This window comes from Equus asinus, chromosome 9 (assembly GCF_041296235.1).
Source record: "Equus asinus isolate D_3611 breed Donkey chromosome 9, EquAss-T2T_v2, whole genome shotgun sequence".
NCBI lineage: Eukaryota > Metazoa > Chordata > Mammalia > Perissodactyla > Equidae > Equus > Equus asinus.
Window position 1 is genome coordinate 11873824 of NC_091798.1, and position 18293 is coordinate 11892116.

General features: G+C 41.0%; 1 protein-coding gene across 14 annotated transcripts in view; it reads left to right on the forward strand.

Annotated features, from left to right (window-relative positions):
- FBXW11 (F-box and WD repeat domain containing 11) overlaps positions 1-17001 on the forward strand; it is a 124925-nt gene extending 107924 nt beyond the window's left edge. For 7 of the 14 annotated variants that reach the window (XM_014850862.3, XM_014850863.3, XM_014850865.3 and 4 more), the window contains 6 exons: positions 482-731; positions 3334-3452; positions 5292-5402; positions 6317-6395; positions 7440-7625; positions 14498-17001. In XM_014850862.3, the coding sequence (XP_014706348.1) occupies positions 482-731; positions 3334-3452; positions 5292-5402; positions 6317-6395; positions 7440-7601 (721 nt within the window). In that variant the 3' untranslated portion in view covers positions 7602-7625; positions 14498-17001. Of the gene's footprint in view, positions 1-481; positions 732-3333; positions 3453-5291; positions 5403-6316; positions 6396-7439; positions 7626-9066; positions 9310-14497 lie in introns of those variants that run through there. The other 7 variants (XM_070517091.1, XM_070517094.1, XM_014850861.3 and 4 more) reach the window with 3 other exon arrangements.
- Positions 17002-18293: the final 1292 nt, after the last annotated feature.

Here is an 18293-nt window from a genome sequence, read left to right on the forward strand (position 1 = left end):
GATTGATGACACATCGTGACTGGCAGTCTCCAGTTTGCAGTGGAGAAACAATAGACTCAGAGGCCTGTCAAAGGTCAAAAAGAAGGTTAAGCTTGGAACTGTCCTCAGGTCCCCAGACACCGAGCCTTCTTCCCTCGTCATCTCAAACTCACTGCAAAGCCCATTTACATGAAGAATTATTTTTTGCCATCAATACAAACCCGCAAACACCATCCTTAAATACCTGACTGTTAAATAAACCTAAACTTGGTTAGAGCCAGAATTGGCCTTCTTTTTTGTAATCATCTCAACTCTACCCAGCAAATAGAGAAATTGTTTGTAGGGTCTCCTTCTAAGCAAGTACTTCGGTGCTGATCGCCAGATCCATGTGAAGTCCACACCTCCCTGGCCTACTGCCAAGAATAAGCCCAGAGCACAGACACCAGCGTCTTTTCCTGTTTGTCTCAATAATTAAGCATTGTGCTTCTCTGTTCTCATCTAGAGTCTGGGATGTGAACACAGGTGAAGTTCTGAACACATTGATCCACCACAATGAGGCTGTACTGCACTTACGCTTCAGCAATGGACTGATGGTGACCTGTTCGAAGGACCGCTCCATTGCTGTGTGGGACATGGCTTCAGCCACTGATATCACTTTACGCCGTGTCCTGGTCGGCCATCGTGCTGCTGTCAACGTAGTAGATTTTGATGATAAGTACATCGTGTCTGCCTCTGGTGACAGAACCATCAAAGTAAGTGTGTCTGCAGCCATAACACTGCTTGCTGCTGTCCCTCTTAGAACAGAAAGAGAGCAGAGGTGGCTTATACCAACCTGATACCTGGCAAGATCTTTCTTCTCCTCTATTGTGCTTATGAGCCCTTGAGGCAGTCTTCCTCTACATGCTTCTAGAGTCACAGGCAAGGTAGGAGGAAAGGGTCATGCGTCCAGGATAGAGAGCAGTCTTTTATTTCATGAAATGACATTGTTGATAACATTTTTAAGGCAGAGAGAACTAACCTATTGAACGTGAGCGGTGTGCCAGGAGCTTGTACATTACCTCTCACTTCACCCTCCCAGCACCTGCTGAGGTGGGCATTGCCTGCCTTTTACAGATGTGGCTCAGAGGGTGAAGAAGTGTGCTGGAGACCACACAGCTAGTTAGTGGCAGAGCTGAGATTTGATTTATTCACCTAATTTTGAGAACCCGCCATGCCGTAGACCCTGGGTTGGGTGTTGGAGATGGATGATGAACCAGACTTGTCCCTGCCTTCAAGAAGCTCAACCTGTGGAGGGAGGCAGACATGTGACAAGCACTTGTAGTCGAGGGTGATCCATAGGGTATAGGAAATGCAGTTCTGATTCCAGTATCCGTGTTAACTTTTTAAAATTTCAGGTTTCTTAAAATTTTGTAACAGCTTTGTTGAGTTATAACTCACGTACCATAACTTCACCATTTTAAAGCACACAGTTCAGTGGCCTTTAGTATATTCACAATGTTGTATAACCATCACTAGTTCTAGAACATTTTCAGCACCCACCAAAAAAAGCTCATACCCATTAGTAGTCAACTCTGCTCTCTCTCCCTGGTCCCTGGCAATCACTAATCTATTTTCTGTCTATGGATTTGCCAGTTCTAGACATTTCGTATAAATGGAATCATACAATAAATGGCCTTTTCGTGTCTGGCTTCTTTCATTTAGTGTGATGTTTTCAAGGTTCATTCATGTACATTGTAGTGAGTATCAGTACTTCATTCCTTCTAATGACAGAATAAAATGTCATTGCTTCGATGTACCACATTTTGTTTATCCATTGATCAGCGATGGACATTTGGGTTATTTGCACTTTTTATCTGTTATGAATAATGCTGCCATAAACATTTGTGTACAAATGTTTTTGCATGGATGGTTACACCATTTTACAATCTTACCAGCAATGTATGAGCCTTTGAACTTAGCTCAAAAAACCTTCTTTTTATGACCAGCACTAGACAGCATTCTAGTTTCTAGCCTCACAAAGAGCAGGTAACATCAAACTTTAGATCGGGTGATGTGGAAACTGAGCAACTGGGATGTGTATGCAGTAAATCACTCACCACTCAGTCACACCAACTCGTATGAGACCAGTGCCTGGAAGTCAAGAGAGTTTAGGCCTTATTACAAAACTGCTGTTGCATAATATCAGCCTGGAGGACTTCTCCATGTCTTCGCCGACACTTATTGTTTGTGTTTTTTATTATAGCCATCCTAGTGGATGTACAGTGGTATCTCTGGTTTTGCTTCCCGTTTCCCTAATAAGCAATGATGTCGAGCATCTTTTCATGTGCTTATTGACCATCTTTATATCTTCTTTGGAGAAAAATCTATTTAAATCTTTTGCTCATGTGAAAAATTGGATTTTCTATATTTTAGGTGCAAAAGTTCTTTACATAAAGAACTGTAAGGGTTACAAGTCCCTTATTAGATAAATGATTTGCAGATATTTTCTTCCATCCTATGGGTTGTCTTTTTAATTTCTTGATGGTCTTTGAAACACAATTTAAATTTTGATCAAGTCCAGTTTATCAGTTTTTTTCTTTTGTTGATTGTGCTTTTGTTGTCATAGCTAAGAAACCATTGCCTAATCCAAAGTCACAAAGAGTTACTCTTACATTTTCTTCTGAGTGTTTTATAGTTTCAGCTCTTATATTTAGGTCTTTGATCCATTTTGAATTAAATTTTTGTATATAGTGTGAGGTAGAGGTCAAACTTCATTCTTCACATGTGGTTATCTCGTTATCCTGTTCAACTACCAATGCAGCTGGTACCATAATTCAGGGCACTTAGTTGCTTTGCATCTCGGCTTGTAATATATTAAGTGCGTCTCTGGACATCTAAGCCTTGCAGATGATTTCACAAAAGAGGGATTATTTATTCCACACATATAATATTAGGAGTGATGTGTCAAAACAAATGGAGCTGTTCAAGAAACTAGACTGGAAAAGAGGAGGATGCGAAAGGTGAAGCTTTTTCACGTCAGTTACACTGGGTTTGACATGTCAGTTGGCGTAAAAACATAAAATCTGGCCCAGACTCTCCTCTCTAGGCAAATGAATGTCTGAACCATCCAGGAGATGTTCCTCTGGGACCATCGCAAGGTTTGGAGACTTCACAGTTTCCCTCGATTTCATTCCGGTTGGATCACTCAGCAGCCAAGACATTTTTATGCTGTCCAGTCTGTCCCCCAGCCTCCCAATTGTATTTCATAATCAAGTATTTTGGTTGTTATTAGAGACTCTGATCTTTTTAGAAAGGTGTATTGTGGGAGGACTTTTCTCCATTGCTTCTTAAAAATATTGTTAATTTGTTACACAGGTCTGGAGCACGAGTACCTGTGAATTTGTTCGTACTCTGAATGGGCACAAGCGAGGCATTGCCTGTCTCCAGTACAGGGATCGGCTGGTGGTTAGCGGATCATCAGATAATACCATAAGGTGGGTGGAAGCTGGTGTGCTGGGACAGAGCAGGCTGATTTTTGCTATAGTGTTGATTCATCTCCCAGTCCTAATGCTCAGAAGACTCAGAGTCTTTGAGGATGCTTCAGATCAGAAAACTTTGGGTAACTTATGTAATCTGTTTGGCTCTGCATATAAAGTGGGTAAACTATGTATGCCCTGGGTGTTCTCCCAAGATTCCCTCAGTACACAAGGTTATAACCTCAGCTCCACCCAAGATCGCTTAATACCGGAACACCTCAGAACGCAGGATGCTCCCGCCTGACTCTTCACTTCCCCTTCCCTGTGAGTCCTGCCTCCCTCCCCATCAGATGGGAGTGTACTTATTTCTCTCCCAGGACTGCATTACAAAACCATCCATTCCTGTTTGTTCATTGATTTTTGTCTCCGTTTTTTCTTCTCAGCACTCAGTATTCTTGCTTTCTAATAAATATAACTATCCTTTAAACACTATATCTTATTAGGAACTTCCCTTAAATATCTATTTAATTATCCCAAGTCATTTCTCCACTATCCCAGTATACACTAGTAGCTTTTTATAACCGAATTGTCTAATATTTGGGCAAAATAAAGATTGGATTCAAGATTATTTGCAAAAAGAAGGGAGGGAGGACAGAAGGGAAAAGCTATAACTACTATAAGTTTTCTTTACCATTTTAAGTTTTAAGATATCATAAAAGTCAGTCTTGTACTTGAATTTTAGTTGTCTTGTGTTCATTATGCTTTGTATGAATTAGTATTTCAGCAATAAACAGTCCTTAACTTTCTTATTGGAATCTGAGGTTTTACAAAATAATGGATGTTGCTTTTTATAGTTCATAGAAGGGAATCTCTTTGGAGTCATAGTGGCAGTGCTGAATGGCTGCTCATAGTAAATTAGAGAGGCCGTGGCCACAGCACTGGCGAGAGGCCTTCCTGAGGGTGGATGTATGATAGGAGCAGGTGGAGAGACTGAGGGAAGATCATTAGAGAACTGCTTTGCTTCCTTTATTTTGTACATGTTAGTTTGTGTGATTTCTTATTGCAAATAATGTAGAAAAATCAATGATAATGTAAAAAAAACCCCCTCTATTTCCAGAATCTCGTTATATAAATCATATACAGAAAAAAAAAGGCTAGATGTAGTCAGTGGGTTTATATTTCCAAGACAGTGCATATCTCTAATGAGAGTCTCCACTCTGACCTGGTACACTGGACAACCCTAGTATGCAGTATGTGTCTAGGAAAGGGTGGCCCAAAACTGGGCAGGAGACAGAGCCCACCATGCTGGTCCACCACAGCGGTCCTCGGTGGACCTCATGGACTCCAGGCTAGCAGTGCCTGGGCTGTCAGCCTAACCCCCTGGCTGTATGTGTAAATGTCCCCTGCCCTCAGACGTGTGAGCATGCGCTGCTTCTCCGTTACCGCCTGCCATCCTATCTCCCCCTCAAGACATCCTTCCTAGACCACTTTGCTATATGGTTTTATCAACTCAGACATCAAGAGCATGCCTAGGAACTAAAATATAATTGAAGTTTCCTGTGGGTTAATCTTGTTTAACAAATAGTAACACACCACGCGATTAAAAACCGTTTCAAACTGTTTCAAATGATACAAAAAGAAATACAATGAAAATTAAGGCTCCCTCCCAAGTTAGTGCTTAAAAAGACACAAACGGCATAAATGTGCATATCTATCTTTGTGTATAGTGTGGCCTGGGAGTCAGACAGAAGTAAAGAATTCCAGGATGGTGAAGACCTCGTACAGGACAGATAGAGCCTGAGGGTGGCTGGGTCACGTGTGGGCAGTTGTTTCACAGAGATCTGGTTTTCGTTCAAGGCTATGGGATATCGAATGTGGCGCCTGTCTGAGAGTCCTCGAGGGACATGAAGAATTGGTTCGATGCATCCGGTTTGACAACAAGAGGATTGTCAGTGGGGCTTATGATGGGTGTGTATTTCAAATGTTCACGTGCACTGCTCTAACTATATCGAGAGGGAAAAAGGGCTGCACGTTGAGTGGCTGTTCTGTGCCAGGTCCAGTGCTTGGTACTTTTCGTGTGATGGATGGCACGTGTTACTACATCACTCGATCACGTGAGGCCATTCAGTCCAGAAGGGTGAGCTGTCTTGCCCCATACCCCACAGCAGCAGAGCCTCTCTGACTCGTAAGCCTACACTTCTAACCATGATTGTAGACTCGAGGGGTAGCTTAGGCTATGCGGGAGCTCAGTTCTTTGCCTTACCCCTAAATGAAACCAGGCTTTTTTCTTGTTCTTTTTGTTTTGGTGAGTTCAGTGATAACTTTCTTTTCCCCCTTTGGTAAATTGAACAAATCTTCTTTAAAAAGCCTCATGATATTTTAAATAAGCAAATGGCAACTGTAAACCTTTCACGATCACCTTGTATATACTTAACAAACGGGTTAGTTTAGTTGGTCTGTTTATATTCCTATTATTAACTTTCAGCATTTTGCTTAGTTTGTGGAAAGGTATCCTTGGAATTTCACAGAGAACCCTAGCTTCTGTCAGCAGCACCTGCTCAGCCCTAGAGAGCCCCCTGATTAATGAATTTGGTGACATAAATCATCAAGTCAGGAATTGAATTTAGATAACCTGAAATTGTGTTCTTGTCTCCCTTAAAATAATATTTCTTCACAATTTCAGCAATTCTGAGAACGTGTAGGTCCTTATTTTTTCCAAAATCAAGTGTAATTGGTTTAAAATAACTTGTAAAAATGTAAACATGTTCCCCATTAGCTTTTATAATAGGCACTTCAAATGCACTCCTTTCTGTCAAGGAAATGCTTGACAATATATAAAATGTTAACTTTTCCACTAATCACAATCTCATTTTCCTTTCTAGGAAAATTAAAGTTTGGGACTTGCAAGCTGCTCTTGACCCTCGGGCCCCGGCCAGCACGTTGTGTTTGCGCACCTTGGTGGTACGTGATCTGTCCCCTGTGCTGGGGGATGGCCCCCGCACGTAGTCCTGCCTCGGTGTATCGTGGAAAGCGCGTCTCACAGCGTGCCTTGAGAGAAACGCACTCTTCTGTTCATTTTGTTTAGCCAAAATCAGAGAATATTTGACATTCCCATTCCAGTGAGCTCTTTCCTAAGGAGCATTAGTATATCTTAGAATATGAAAGCTGGCTCCTCATTTGTAGGTGAACTGGTTTCCTCATCGAGCACGAAGTATTTCCTTCCTGTAGCTTTGGGAGATTTCTTAACATGGGTATCTGGTTATGTTCTATTTTTATAACACAGCACATTTTTGTACTACTATGATGGAATCTCCCCACAATCTGCATTCTATGGATTGTTGCTTTGGGATATGGGAGTACTTTATTTTTATACGTTAATCCTGTTTTAGCAACTTTACCATGCCTCATTATTTTTAATAGTCTGCTTGTTTTTGTATTTTTGCAGAGACTGGTGTTTTGAAAATACTGATAGATTTTTCTTATTTTCAGTAGTTTCACCTTTTATTTCTGTTTCTTCGCTTCTTGCATTAACTCGAACATGCAGAACTGTAGTTAGGGCCGTTCTTGGTTTCTTGGTGATTGTAATGGGAATGCTTCTAATATTTCACCATTAATTTTGATGTTGGCTTTGGTTTGAGGTAGATAGTCTTGGTCATGTTAAAAACACTATCCTTCTGGTTCTAGTTTTTAAAGTGTATCAGTAATGGGTATTAAATATTGTTGTTTACCTTTCTAAGACCCTTTGTGAGATGATCCCATAATTTTTCTTCTTTGACATGTTAATGGATCAGGATCTAGGATACAAAGTTTAATTAAAGAAAAGGCCTAGAAGGAAAAGCAGAGTATTTGTTCCTGGGGTGAAGTACAAAGCTCAGTAAGCTCTGGAAAGTTATTTAGGAAGCCTGGATAAGTAGATGCATTTTCAGCCTGAGCCAAATCCCTCATAGTGAGATAGGAGGGCATGTAAAGGTCTCATTTTATTCATCAAGCTGTTGTATTTCATAGGAACATTCTGGACGTGTGTTTCGGCTACAGTTTGATGAATTTCAAATCATCAGCAGCTCCCATGATGACACTATCTTGATTTGGGATTTCTTAAATGTGCCTCCCAGTGCCCAGAATGAGACCCGTTCTCCCTCCAGAACATACACTTACATCTCCAGATAACAGTCTGCACTTTACCCGTTTCAGGTGAGTACTTCCCCCACTTGTAATTTTGCTGATTGAATTTGCCTTCTCTTTGGGGAGATTTTGTGATTTGGCTCCTTTCTCAGTGATAGGAACCAAGGCAGTTAGTCTTTATGAGATGCACCAACTTTGTGGAATTAGAGCATAAGGCCAGATCTTTATGGCCACGTCAAAAGAAGGGCTGAATCGGAATCCCACATAGTGTGGGTTTTTATATGGGCAGACAATGTGCTTCCTGTTTTTTAAAAATTGGTCTAAGTGATTTCCCAGGTCATATCAATTTAACACCGTTAAGTCCCTCAGATTCTGTTTCGGGGTGTAAGAATCTCTTTTTTCTCGTTCTTTCCTGTTCTTCGGTTCTATCTTTTATTTAAAAAGAAAATCACCATGAACCAAACACTCAGAATCCCCTCCTCCCCCATCATGAGCCCCTCCCCACTACCCTTCCCTAGAAGAGAGCCAAGAAGTGTTTGTTGGGAGAGCCCCTAACACCTGTTCTTCATCCGTGAGACACAGTGAGACAAAGGTCTTTGCTCTGTTACAGGAAGACTTAGGGTCATTATGACCATTGATGATGGGGTGTTTGATTACTAAGGGTGGCCAGCGTACAGCATGAGAAACTTCAGTTGGCTGTGTCCTAGGAACTGATGGCCTGGTTCATCTGGAGCAGTATTCCCAACTCTTGAGAATTTTGCCAGGGTGCCAGTGAATCCTATGCACAGTGAACTTTGTAGATTAAATAAATATGTTTGCACCTGTTTGACTACTATGTATGTATATAAAGACTGTGTGATAAAATTCATATTTATTTAAAAATGTTTAATTCTTAGTGGATTTTTATCATTATATATATTTTCCTATTCATTGAATATATTAAAATTGTAGGGGCTGGCCCAGTGGCGCAGCAGTTAAGTGCGCACGTTACGCTTCGGCAGCCTGGGGTTCACTGGTTGGGATCCCAGGTGTGGACATGGCACTGCTTGGCAAGCCGTGCTGTTGTAGGCGTCCCACATATAAAGTAGAGGAAGATGGGCATGGATGTTAGCTCAGGGCCAGTCTTCCTCAGCAAAAAGAGGAGGATTGGCAGATGTTAGCTCAGGGCTAATCTTCCTCAAAAGAAAAAGAAAAGTAAATAAAATTCATGTGCAGAATTGTGAAGTTTTTTTGATGAAAAGATAGGGATCTACTGGTTCCTAGATAACCAAGTTATCATCTTTTCAGATACTTCTTATTCAAGTTTTTAAGATCCAGTAAATCTCTAGGAACTTTGTCTTACCCAAGGGTCAGAGGCCATATCTGACTCATTGCACAATCTTTTTTTCCCTACTACAGCAAGCTAAGAATAGTTTTTTACACTTTTAAATACTTAGAAAAAATTAAAGGAAGAATAATATTTCTTTTTTTTTTTTCTGCTTTTATCTCCCCATACCCCCCCTGTACACAGTTGTATATCTTAGTTGCAGGTCCTTCTAGTTGTGGGATGTGGGACGCTGCCTCAACGTGGCCTGGTGAGCGGTGCTATGTCCGCGCCCAGGATCCGAACCCTGGGCTGCCACAGCGGAGCGTGCGAACTTAACCACTCGACCACGGAGCCGGCCCCAAGAATAATATTCCATGACTTGTGAAAATTATATGAAATTCAAATTCCAATGTCCCTAAATAAAGTTTTATTGGAATACAGCCATGCTCATTTGTTTATGTGTTGTCTGTGGCTGTTTTCATGCTTCAGTGGCAGAGCTGAGTAGTTGCGACAGAGACCATATGGCCCACAACATCTAAAATATTTGCTATATGGTCCTTTAAGAAAAGATTTGCTGACCTCTGGTCTTGCCCCTGTTCCATCTATTGATGATAAACCAAGGGTCTGCAACAGGAAACGGCAAATAGGTTTTTTCTTCATCCCAACTCAGTTTAATTAGTAATGACTGGCAGGAGTGCTGCCTTTGGGACCCCCACGTGGACACCAAAGGACTAAGAGCCTTGATGGGTTTGCTGTGTCTGCCTGGGTGTGGGAGGTGAGCCGCGGTAGTGACCTGTAAGCCACATTTATAGTTGCTGTTCCTGGTCTCAAGTGTATTCATAGTGACTCTTAGGATGGTGACCATCTCCCTTGCTGCTTTCTCTCTGGATAGGATCTTCATAAGTCAGTTGAGAAATCCGTATGGCAGAATTTTTACATTTATTGACTGGAGACTTAAGATGGCCATTATAGGGAACTACAGAGGAAGAAAGCAAGGATGATTGCTCCTCCCCTCCTCCCCTCCCTTCCAAAAAAGCCTAAAGAAAATATAGGGAAGGAGGAATGGACCCAAATGAAAACTGGGTTTTTTCCTGGTCTTTCCTCTCCCTCTTCAGCCAACCTTCCATCCTGCTACCAACTAGGGTCATCTTAGCCCCTCCTCTGCCTTACTCTGCCTCACTGGCTCCCTGTTGTCTTCAGGATCAAGTCGTAACTACTGAGATTAGCTGACAGGAATTTCAACATCTAGCTGTTACCTTCTGTCTTCTCTACCCTCCCCCACTCCCTGCCCCAACCCCCCATTGCTCTCTCCCAAAACTCCAGTGCTGCAACCAGCCTGGATTCTGTTTAATTTCTCTAATTATAGCTTAGTAATGCGCATCTCCATCACCTCCCTCCTCTGGCTTGTACACAGCCCCACCCTACTCCCACCCTTTTACTTCTTCTCACTTAATTCCTTGATAGTGAAATGGTTGCATGCCTGTCTCTCTCACAAGGCTGTGGAGCCCCTTTTATTGTGGAGTCCCAGTGTCTAGTAGGGTGCCCAGTGTATTAGAAGTGCTCATTGATATTTGTTGGGCAAGTGACCCCCAGGGCAAACATGACATATTTGTACCCTTGCTCCCAGGCCTCACAAGAATTTGCCCATAAACAGAGAAATGCTGTGAAACTATAGTGTATTCATGCAGTCACCTTCAGCAAACATAAAGATAATAACTCAGTAAAAGATTGGACTAAATTGTCTAAACTAGCATAGTCAGGTACTAGATGGACACTCTACTTAGAGGGCACCTGGATGTGCACATCTCCGTCTGCCCTGCCCTCTTCACCTACCCACACCCCATTGTTGGTTTTTAAATCAACTGTATTGAGGTATGATTTGTATGAAATAGATTGTACCCATTTAAAGTGTACTGTTAGATAACTTTTTACAAATGTATACACCTGAACTACCTCCACAATCAAGATAAGAACAATTCTGTCATCCCTAAAATTACCTATGACACCTTGATAGTCAAACCCGGCCCCATCCCCAGCCTTGGCAAACACTGACCTGTTTCCATCACTAGATTGGTTTACATTTTCTACAGCTGCGCTATCCACTGTGGTAGTCACTAGCCACATGTGGCTATTGAGCTCTTGAAATTTGGCCAGTGTGGCTTAGAAACTGAATTTTTAACTTTAATTGAATTTAATTGCTTTTTAAATCACATTTAATTATACTTTATTTAAACTTAAATTTAAATAGCTGCGTGTAGCCAGTGTTTGGACCAGCATAGGTTTAGAAGTTTTATATTTTTAACTTTTACATTTAGGTCTTTGATCTATTTAGAGTTAATTTTTGTGTGCGGTATGGGGTAAGAATCTCATTGTTCTTGTTTTTTATATAATTATCTAATTGTTTCAGCACTGTTGGATTAAAAGGCTTTCCTTTTCCCATTGAATTGCTTTAGCACCTTTGTCAAAAAAAATCAGTTGACCACTTATTTGTAGGTCTATTTCTTCATTCAATTCTGTGATCTATGTGGCTGTCCTTTCGCCAATACCACACTGTATAATAAATCTTTCAACTTTTTAAGAAATTGTTTTGACTATTCTAGGTCCCTTAGGTTTTCATATTAATTTTTGAATGAAATTGTCAAATTCTATGAAGATGACTGCTAGGATTATGATTAGGACTGCATTAGATTTAAAGATCTTTTTGGAAAGAATTTCCATCTTAACAAATGTTGAGTCTTCCAATCCATAAACACAGTGTATCTCTTTATTATTTAGGTCTTCCTCAGTTTTTCTTAATCAGTGTTTTGCAGTTTTTAGTGTAGATGTCTCGCACATTCTTAACTTTTTCTTTTCTAAGCTATCCATTTCCCTCTATGTGTTGCTTTAGCTGCATCCCACCTCCGCTTTTATTTTTCCACATAAGCAAAGAACGTAAAATAGAGCATGACACCTACAGCTGTAGCTGAGCTTCTGAGCTGAATAAGCTCAGGGGAGTAGGTGTATCATAGAACAACTTAAATGTCACTCTTTTGTATTTGTGATATGTGTTTGTGTCTTTACGCTCAGTTTAAAGAGGCACATGATAAAATCGAAGACATCCACAGTCATCCCCGTCTCCCCCCCGGTGTATATAATAGATGAATCAGAGAACATAGTAAACTCACACAAATTGGTCAACTTTTATATATTGTTTAAAAGTGCCCTGAAACAAGATTTCTTTGGTGGAGAAATGAAATAATGGTCACCAATGCTGTTTCTCTCATGGGCTGTGGTTGGAAAGGAAACTGGTGTTACTTCTTCCAGGCCCTCCCCCCCCCCCCAACTCCACCCTTTTGGGAACCTAAGAGCAACTGCCTTGTTATGATCCACAATTATAAATCAATGGAAAAATCTTATCTGCTTTTTAAGCAGCACAAGCAATGAAACCTCAAATGTGTTTGTCTCTTCAAAGTGAATTACTTTTGACAATCTTGGCAGTCAACTTTATAGATTTTATTGCTCTTTTCCAAATTCTTTTCATTTATTGTAACATGAAAAAAATGATTACCATGTGATACTGTAAGATTTATGCATAATAAGAAACACTACCCTAATGATGACTTAACCTTGCAGTAAAATATTCACCCCTAAAATATAAGGTAAGAATATTTCTATGTCAGGAAATTTAGCAATAGATTTATTTGCCAAGTCATTTTTTTTAATTACTAACTCCTAAGAGCTGTATATACAGTAGCTATCTTTTTTATTACAAGACAATGTAAGATCATTATTAGGAAATTAGAAAAAGTAGATAAGCCAAAAGAAGAAAATAAACAACTACTCATGGTGCACCATTGTTAACTTTTTTATATATGTCCTTCTAGGCTTTTAAAAATTATGGTTGATAACTGTACATGTTTTTAAAGTGCTTTTCTTTTCTTTATTGCGAAATTGCTGCATGTTAGTATTTGTCTAAATTATCATTCCTAAGGGCAAAATCATACTCAATTGTTTGGATATACCCTGTTGTTATGTATTTCTGGCCCCCTGCCCCAGCTCTTAGCTGTTATAGAACACATTGCCATGATCATTCTTTTAGCTTAATCTTTGCCCAACCCTTTATTACTTTTGGATAGAATTCTAGAAATGTCTGGCTTAGAAGGTATGCTGTTTAGAGATTTTTGATAACACAGAGTCATGCTGCCTTTCAGAAGAGTTACATCAGTTTACACTCCCACCAGCAGCGTTTGAGAGTGTCTACTTCTTATCTCTAGGTGTTAATGTTTTTAAAATAATTCAGGTACTCTTAAATATCCTTCATGGGAAAACAGTGGCAAATGAAATTAAATCTTCTTGAACTCATTGAGAAGGCTTACTAGGATTCTTGATCTTTATGAAAATTGACAACCTTTTAGGAAAGTTGCCTTTGAAACAGCATACAAGTGGGGCCGGCCCGGTGGCGCAGCGGTTAAGTGCGCACATTCCGCTTCTCGGTGGCCCAGGGTTCGCCGCTTCGGATCCCAGGAGTGGACATGGCACCACTTGGCAAGCCATGCTGTAGCAGGCGTCCCACATATAAAGTAGAAGAAGATGGGCACAGATGTTAGCTCAGGGCCAGTCTTCCTCAGCAAAAAGAGGAGGATTGGTGGCAGATGTTAGCTCAGGGCTAATCTTCCTCAAAAAAAAAAAAAAGCATATAAGCTTAAAAAAATCTCTCTCTCTCCTTTTTTTTTTTTTGCCATAGAATTTTAGACCTAAAGGTGACTTTTAGATCATCTAAACCAATAGTTTAGTGCAGTATCTGCAAAGGGTTGTGATCCATTAGTGATTGTGAAATCACTTTAATGGATTTTGACTTTGTTCTGATGAAATTTAGAATAGAAACTGTCAGCCTGCGTTGTACATAGCAATGATAGGTATTCTTTCATGAATGTTTGCTTGGGGTGTGTGTGTATGTGTGTATACATATACACAGATGAATGTAGATTGTGATTAAAATGTGTTCCTGACTCAAAGTCCTGGCCAAAAACTAGGGAACATTCAGTAGTCTTTCTCTCTAAACTGTGTTGTCCTTTTAGAAATGATTTATTTCGAAAAGAAGTAATTTCTGATTCTTAGCATTCTGTTTAGAAGGGGTACTTTATTTACGGACTTTTGCATGTTTTGTTTATGATGATAAATGAGGGCTCTTGGGCGGATGTGAGACAGGCCCTTCTAGGCTCTGGATGTCATAGAAGATATAAACTCTAACATTAAGCATATTGTGATAGATGCATAATTTTTAGCAGCAGCACTGAAAGATGATAGGTTACAGGGTTAGTCAACACTTTGAAACCCCTCTCTGTCACTTAATAGCTAATGCTTTGAACTAAACAATGTTTCTGAACCTTAGTTCTCTTATTTGTGAATAGTTCTCTTATTTGTATAATAGTTTCTGCCTCATAAGGTTGTTTTAAGTAAGGTTTAAAGAAATATGATGCCTGGTATGTAGTACACTCAAAACAACTTGCAACTTCTGTTTTTGATGCTGATTATTTGAAAATCAGTAATGTGTTCATGTGTACAAGTATGTGTCTGTGAAGATGGGCTGTGGCGTATATCTCCATGTCTAACCAGAGTGTCCATCCCCACTCCTCTTTGGTTTGGGTTTTTTCAGGGTTTCCTAGTCTTGAACTACTGGCTACGTGGCTACCAAATGCCTAAGGGAGTTCTTCACAGCTGAGTTATGAAGCTGGAATTGGTCTAGACGCTGGGTAGATGCAAAGCAGCCTAACTCTTCAAGTTCTGACATTTCTCACCTCTGATTCCGGCCTCTCCTTCGAGAAGGATACCTTAGCTTCACCGACTTCCACTAGAACAGAAGCCCGTTTCCTCCCCTCAGTGAAAAAATCTATGCTTCAGATGTAAATTGTTCATATGAAAGGAACGCACAGTCTGTTTCACGGAAGTAAATCGACCGTCAAGAGAAGACTTGGCCTCTAATTTATATTGCTTTGCACTTTGGTCTGATGTTAAGAAACAGCATTCTTCTTCGGTGAAATTTTGGGTGCCAAACACCTACCCAGAATGTCCAGGGCCTTCCTTTTCAGAAGTTAGCATTCTCCTTTTGACCATCCAAGTCATTATGAATTCTGACTTGTGTTAGGAACATGTTGGACAATGGAAAAATTTCTCTGGATTGTTTTAGTAATATTTTTGGGATTACACTTCCTTTCTGTACCAGTTTCTTTTAATTTAAAGAACTATAAGCCAGGTTATATTATCTCCCAACAGGTAATATAGCTCTTTTCTTTTATTAACTGTTCCCTGTACTCCAACCATCTCCTGATATTTGGTAGAGTAACACCTTTCCACATGTGCTTGCCTCCTAATTTAAAATACTGTATCCGCATGTAGATATAATGTACATAACAGTTTAACCTCAAGATCGCTGGAGTCAGGGCCCCCATGCCTGAGACACTAATACAGAGTGTGTTCGCACTTAGCCATGGGCTGGACTCAAAAACCTTATGCCAGGGTTGATGTGGATTACCTAGAACCCTTCCTGCAGTATTCATAGGGTGTTTTAATTTTGTTGTTGTCATTGTGTGTGTGTGGTGTGTATGTTTTTAATGGGACTCTTGTTTTAAAATGTAACTTTGAAAGTTTAACACAAAATATTTGTTGTGCAGTATACACAATAGAGAGGTACCTTAAAATTTTTTTGTTCTTTTCTTCATAATTACTCCTAACCACTAGTGGTCACTTCCCATAGTATTGATTTGACTTTACTGTCAAAGATCATTATTCTGTGCATTAGTAACCCTGAGAAGGGAAGAACAAGAAGGCCCTGTTGACTGGGTTTCCTGGCTCTAGAATTCACGCATCCTGGCCGTGGCAGGATGCTAGCAGGGCCCGCCTGTATTGGAGACTGTATACCAGCTCAGGCTGGTTCAGGGCCCATTTTGAGTGCAAGGGCAGTCCTCCGTGGTGCAAAGCCTCAAGCTCCTGAATCCCATCCCCGTCATCTCTGGCGTTACTTGCTGTCGTGGCCCCGGCAGGTTCTCCGGCTCCCGAGTGCTCCGCAGCTCGAATGTGGGAATGGCGCTGTCATGCTGACCGTGCCTGGAAGCGGCTCTGGCATCCGGTGGGCACTCCTTTTCCCTCGTTCAATCTTAGGTTTTGATTTGCCCCTTGCATTGTTTCCAAAGATCAACGAATGTCAGTACCATTTAAAGGACCAATGAGAACCTCCTGCTGGTTCCCCTCCCCTGTGGAAGCACACTCTACTACTAAAGGGACGGCCCTGGGCTGTGTGTCCTTGGCATTGAGAACGGTGTGGGGATCAACTGTATGAATGTGACTTGTTTCGTGGGTTGACTTTGCTTTCTAGTTTTTCATTTTCCTTTTTTTAAAAATACATCTTTCCCTCCCACATGTGACTAAATTAATTCCTATTTTTGAGAAGTCGTCTGAAAGTGTAAAAACAAAATAACTCGCCTTTCATAAGGTCGATGTTGTAAGCTTGACGGTGGCTGTGAAAGTGGTTTAACTTTTACCACTCTTCCTCTTACAGCTTCCATACCGACCTGCTTCGGAGAGCCCAGGGGCGGAGGGGGGAGGGGAGGAGGCAATTCTTCTGAACGAATGGACTTTTGTTGTTGTTTTTGCATGTTCTTGTTCCTTGGGCGATCATGGCCTTTGAATATGCACACAACCTTTGAATTGTGCCTACTAAATTATAGCAGGGGACTTCGGCACCCAAGGACTCCTCTCTTTCTGGGGTTATAGTAGGAATTCCCAGCTGTACTCTGGACTTTATTTTGCTAACCATAACTGAGCAACTGTAAATTACTGCTATATTAATGTTTTAAAGCACTGGGATAGTCTAATTCTAACTTGTAATTAATTATGTTTGCCAATTATCTGTTTGAAATAAATTTGTGTCTAAACAGCTATTGAAACTGTTAAATTGTACAGATATTATTCATGACAGCTTTGTACTGTGGAATGTGCTTAATAAAAAACAAAAAGTTTGACCTTTGTCCAATAAATTGCTAAGTAATGTCAATAAATCAAGTATGAGTATTATGCAGTACACCTAATCTGGCTTCGTACAATTGTGACTTCAGCTACTAGTTCAAAGCCGATACTCTTCAATAAAGTGTTGCAATACTCTGATGCTCTGTTAAGAAATTTTTCAAAAAACTTTTGTGCTATCAGTAATTCAGTGACATACAATTAAAGTTTGTAGGTTTAAAAAATCATCTGTTCTGTAAAATGAGGTTGCAGGCAAAGTGCCTTTGGCCTGTGAGAACTCGGGACGAGGTAAAGCCAGTCCGTGCCTTGGGGTCTCTGCTGAAAGCTGACTCGAACCTCTGGTGGGGCTAGTTCAAACCCTCCCCAGCAAATCTGCTTCCTTCCAGTACTGAATTGCTTCACAAGTTACCGTAAACATGAAAATGGCCTCTTAAAATGTCCCAAGTGACTCGGGTGTGAGTGGACCCTCTGGTTCTTGAAGAAGGGGGTGGCAGTGTGAGACGTGTGCCTGTGCCCACCCCCTATGCACTGGGCTCAGTTTCCATGTTTGCAGGGTCACCCAGCACCGGTGGCCCTAAAGCAGAGAGAGTACAGTTAGTATCTGCAGGGCTCTGCTCAGAAGTGCTGAGTGGCAGCAGAGTTTTGCAGATAACTAGATTTTCCCCCATTAATCAACTGAATTGGTAATGTGGACTTCGTAGATGAAATAAGAGTATATCCATACAGTCTTGCCCCACCCATTTTTCTTGTAAAAAATGTTATTAAAATATGTAAAATGCATGTGGTTAAGAAACCCATAAAAAGAGTAAAAAGTGATTCTCCCTTTCACCCTTGACCCTCAGCCCCCCAGTCACTGTTCATGAGTTTTTTGCATGTCCTTCGACAGATAATGCTGTGTAAAGAGGGGAGTGTGTAGGTGTGTGTGTGTGTGTGTGTGTGGCCCACCCCTCCTCTAGCATCAGTGGCAGCATGCATGCTCCCCAGGCTCCACTCCACCTTGCGTTTTCATCCAGTATTCCTGAGGAGACCGTTCCATGCCAGTACCTGGGAGTCCTCCCTATTCCTGTTCATGGCTGCGTAGCATTTGGTTCTAAGGATGTGCCGTAATTTATTTACCTAGTTCCCTGAGGGTAGAGTTTCTGGTGGTTTCTTGCCTTTTCCTATAGTGACTGTCCTCTTTCATAGATCTTTCTATTCCTGCCTGTGCTCAGCACAATAAACTATTCATGGTAATTTGGGCTAATTGTTACGAGCAGCAGCTGTTGAACCCAAACACCGCTGCAGGGTGGGAAGAAGCTCAGGTGTCGGGCTGGCTCTTCACCTCTCCAGTTGTCTCCTTCCCTCACGTGCTTGGTGTTCAGTAAATTGTGGTTTCTTTCTTCCTTGATAGGGGAGGTGTTGCTGCAAGGATCATGAGTGTATCCCATATTAAT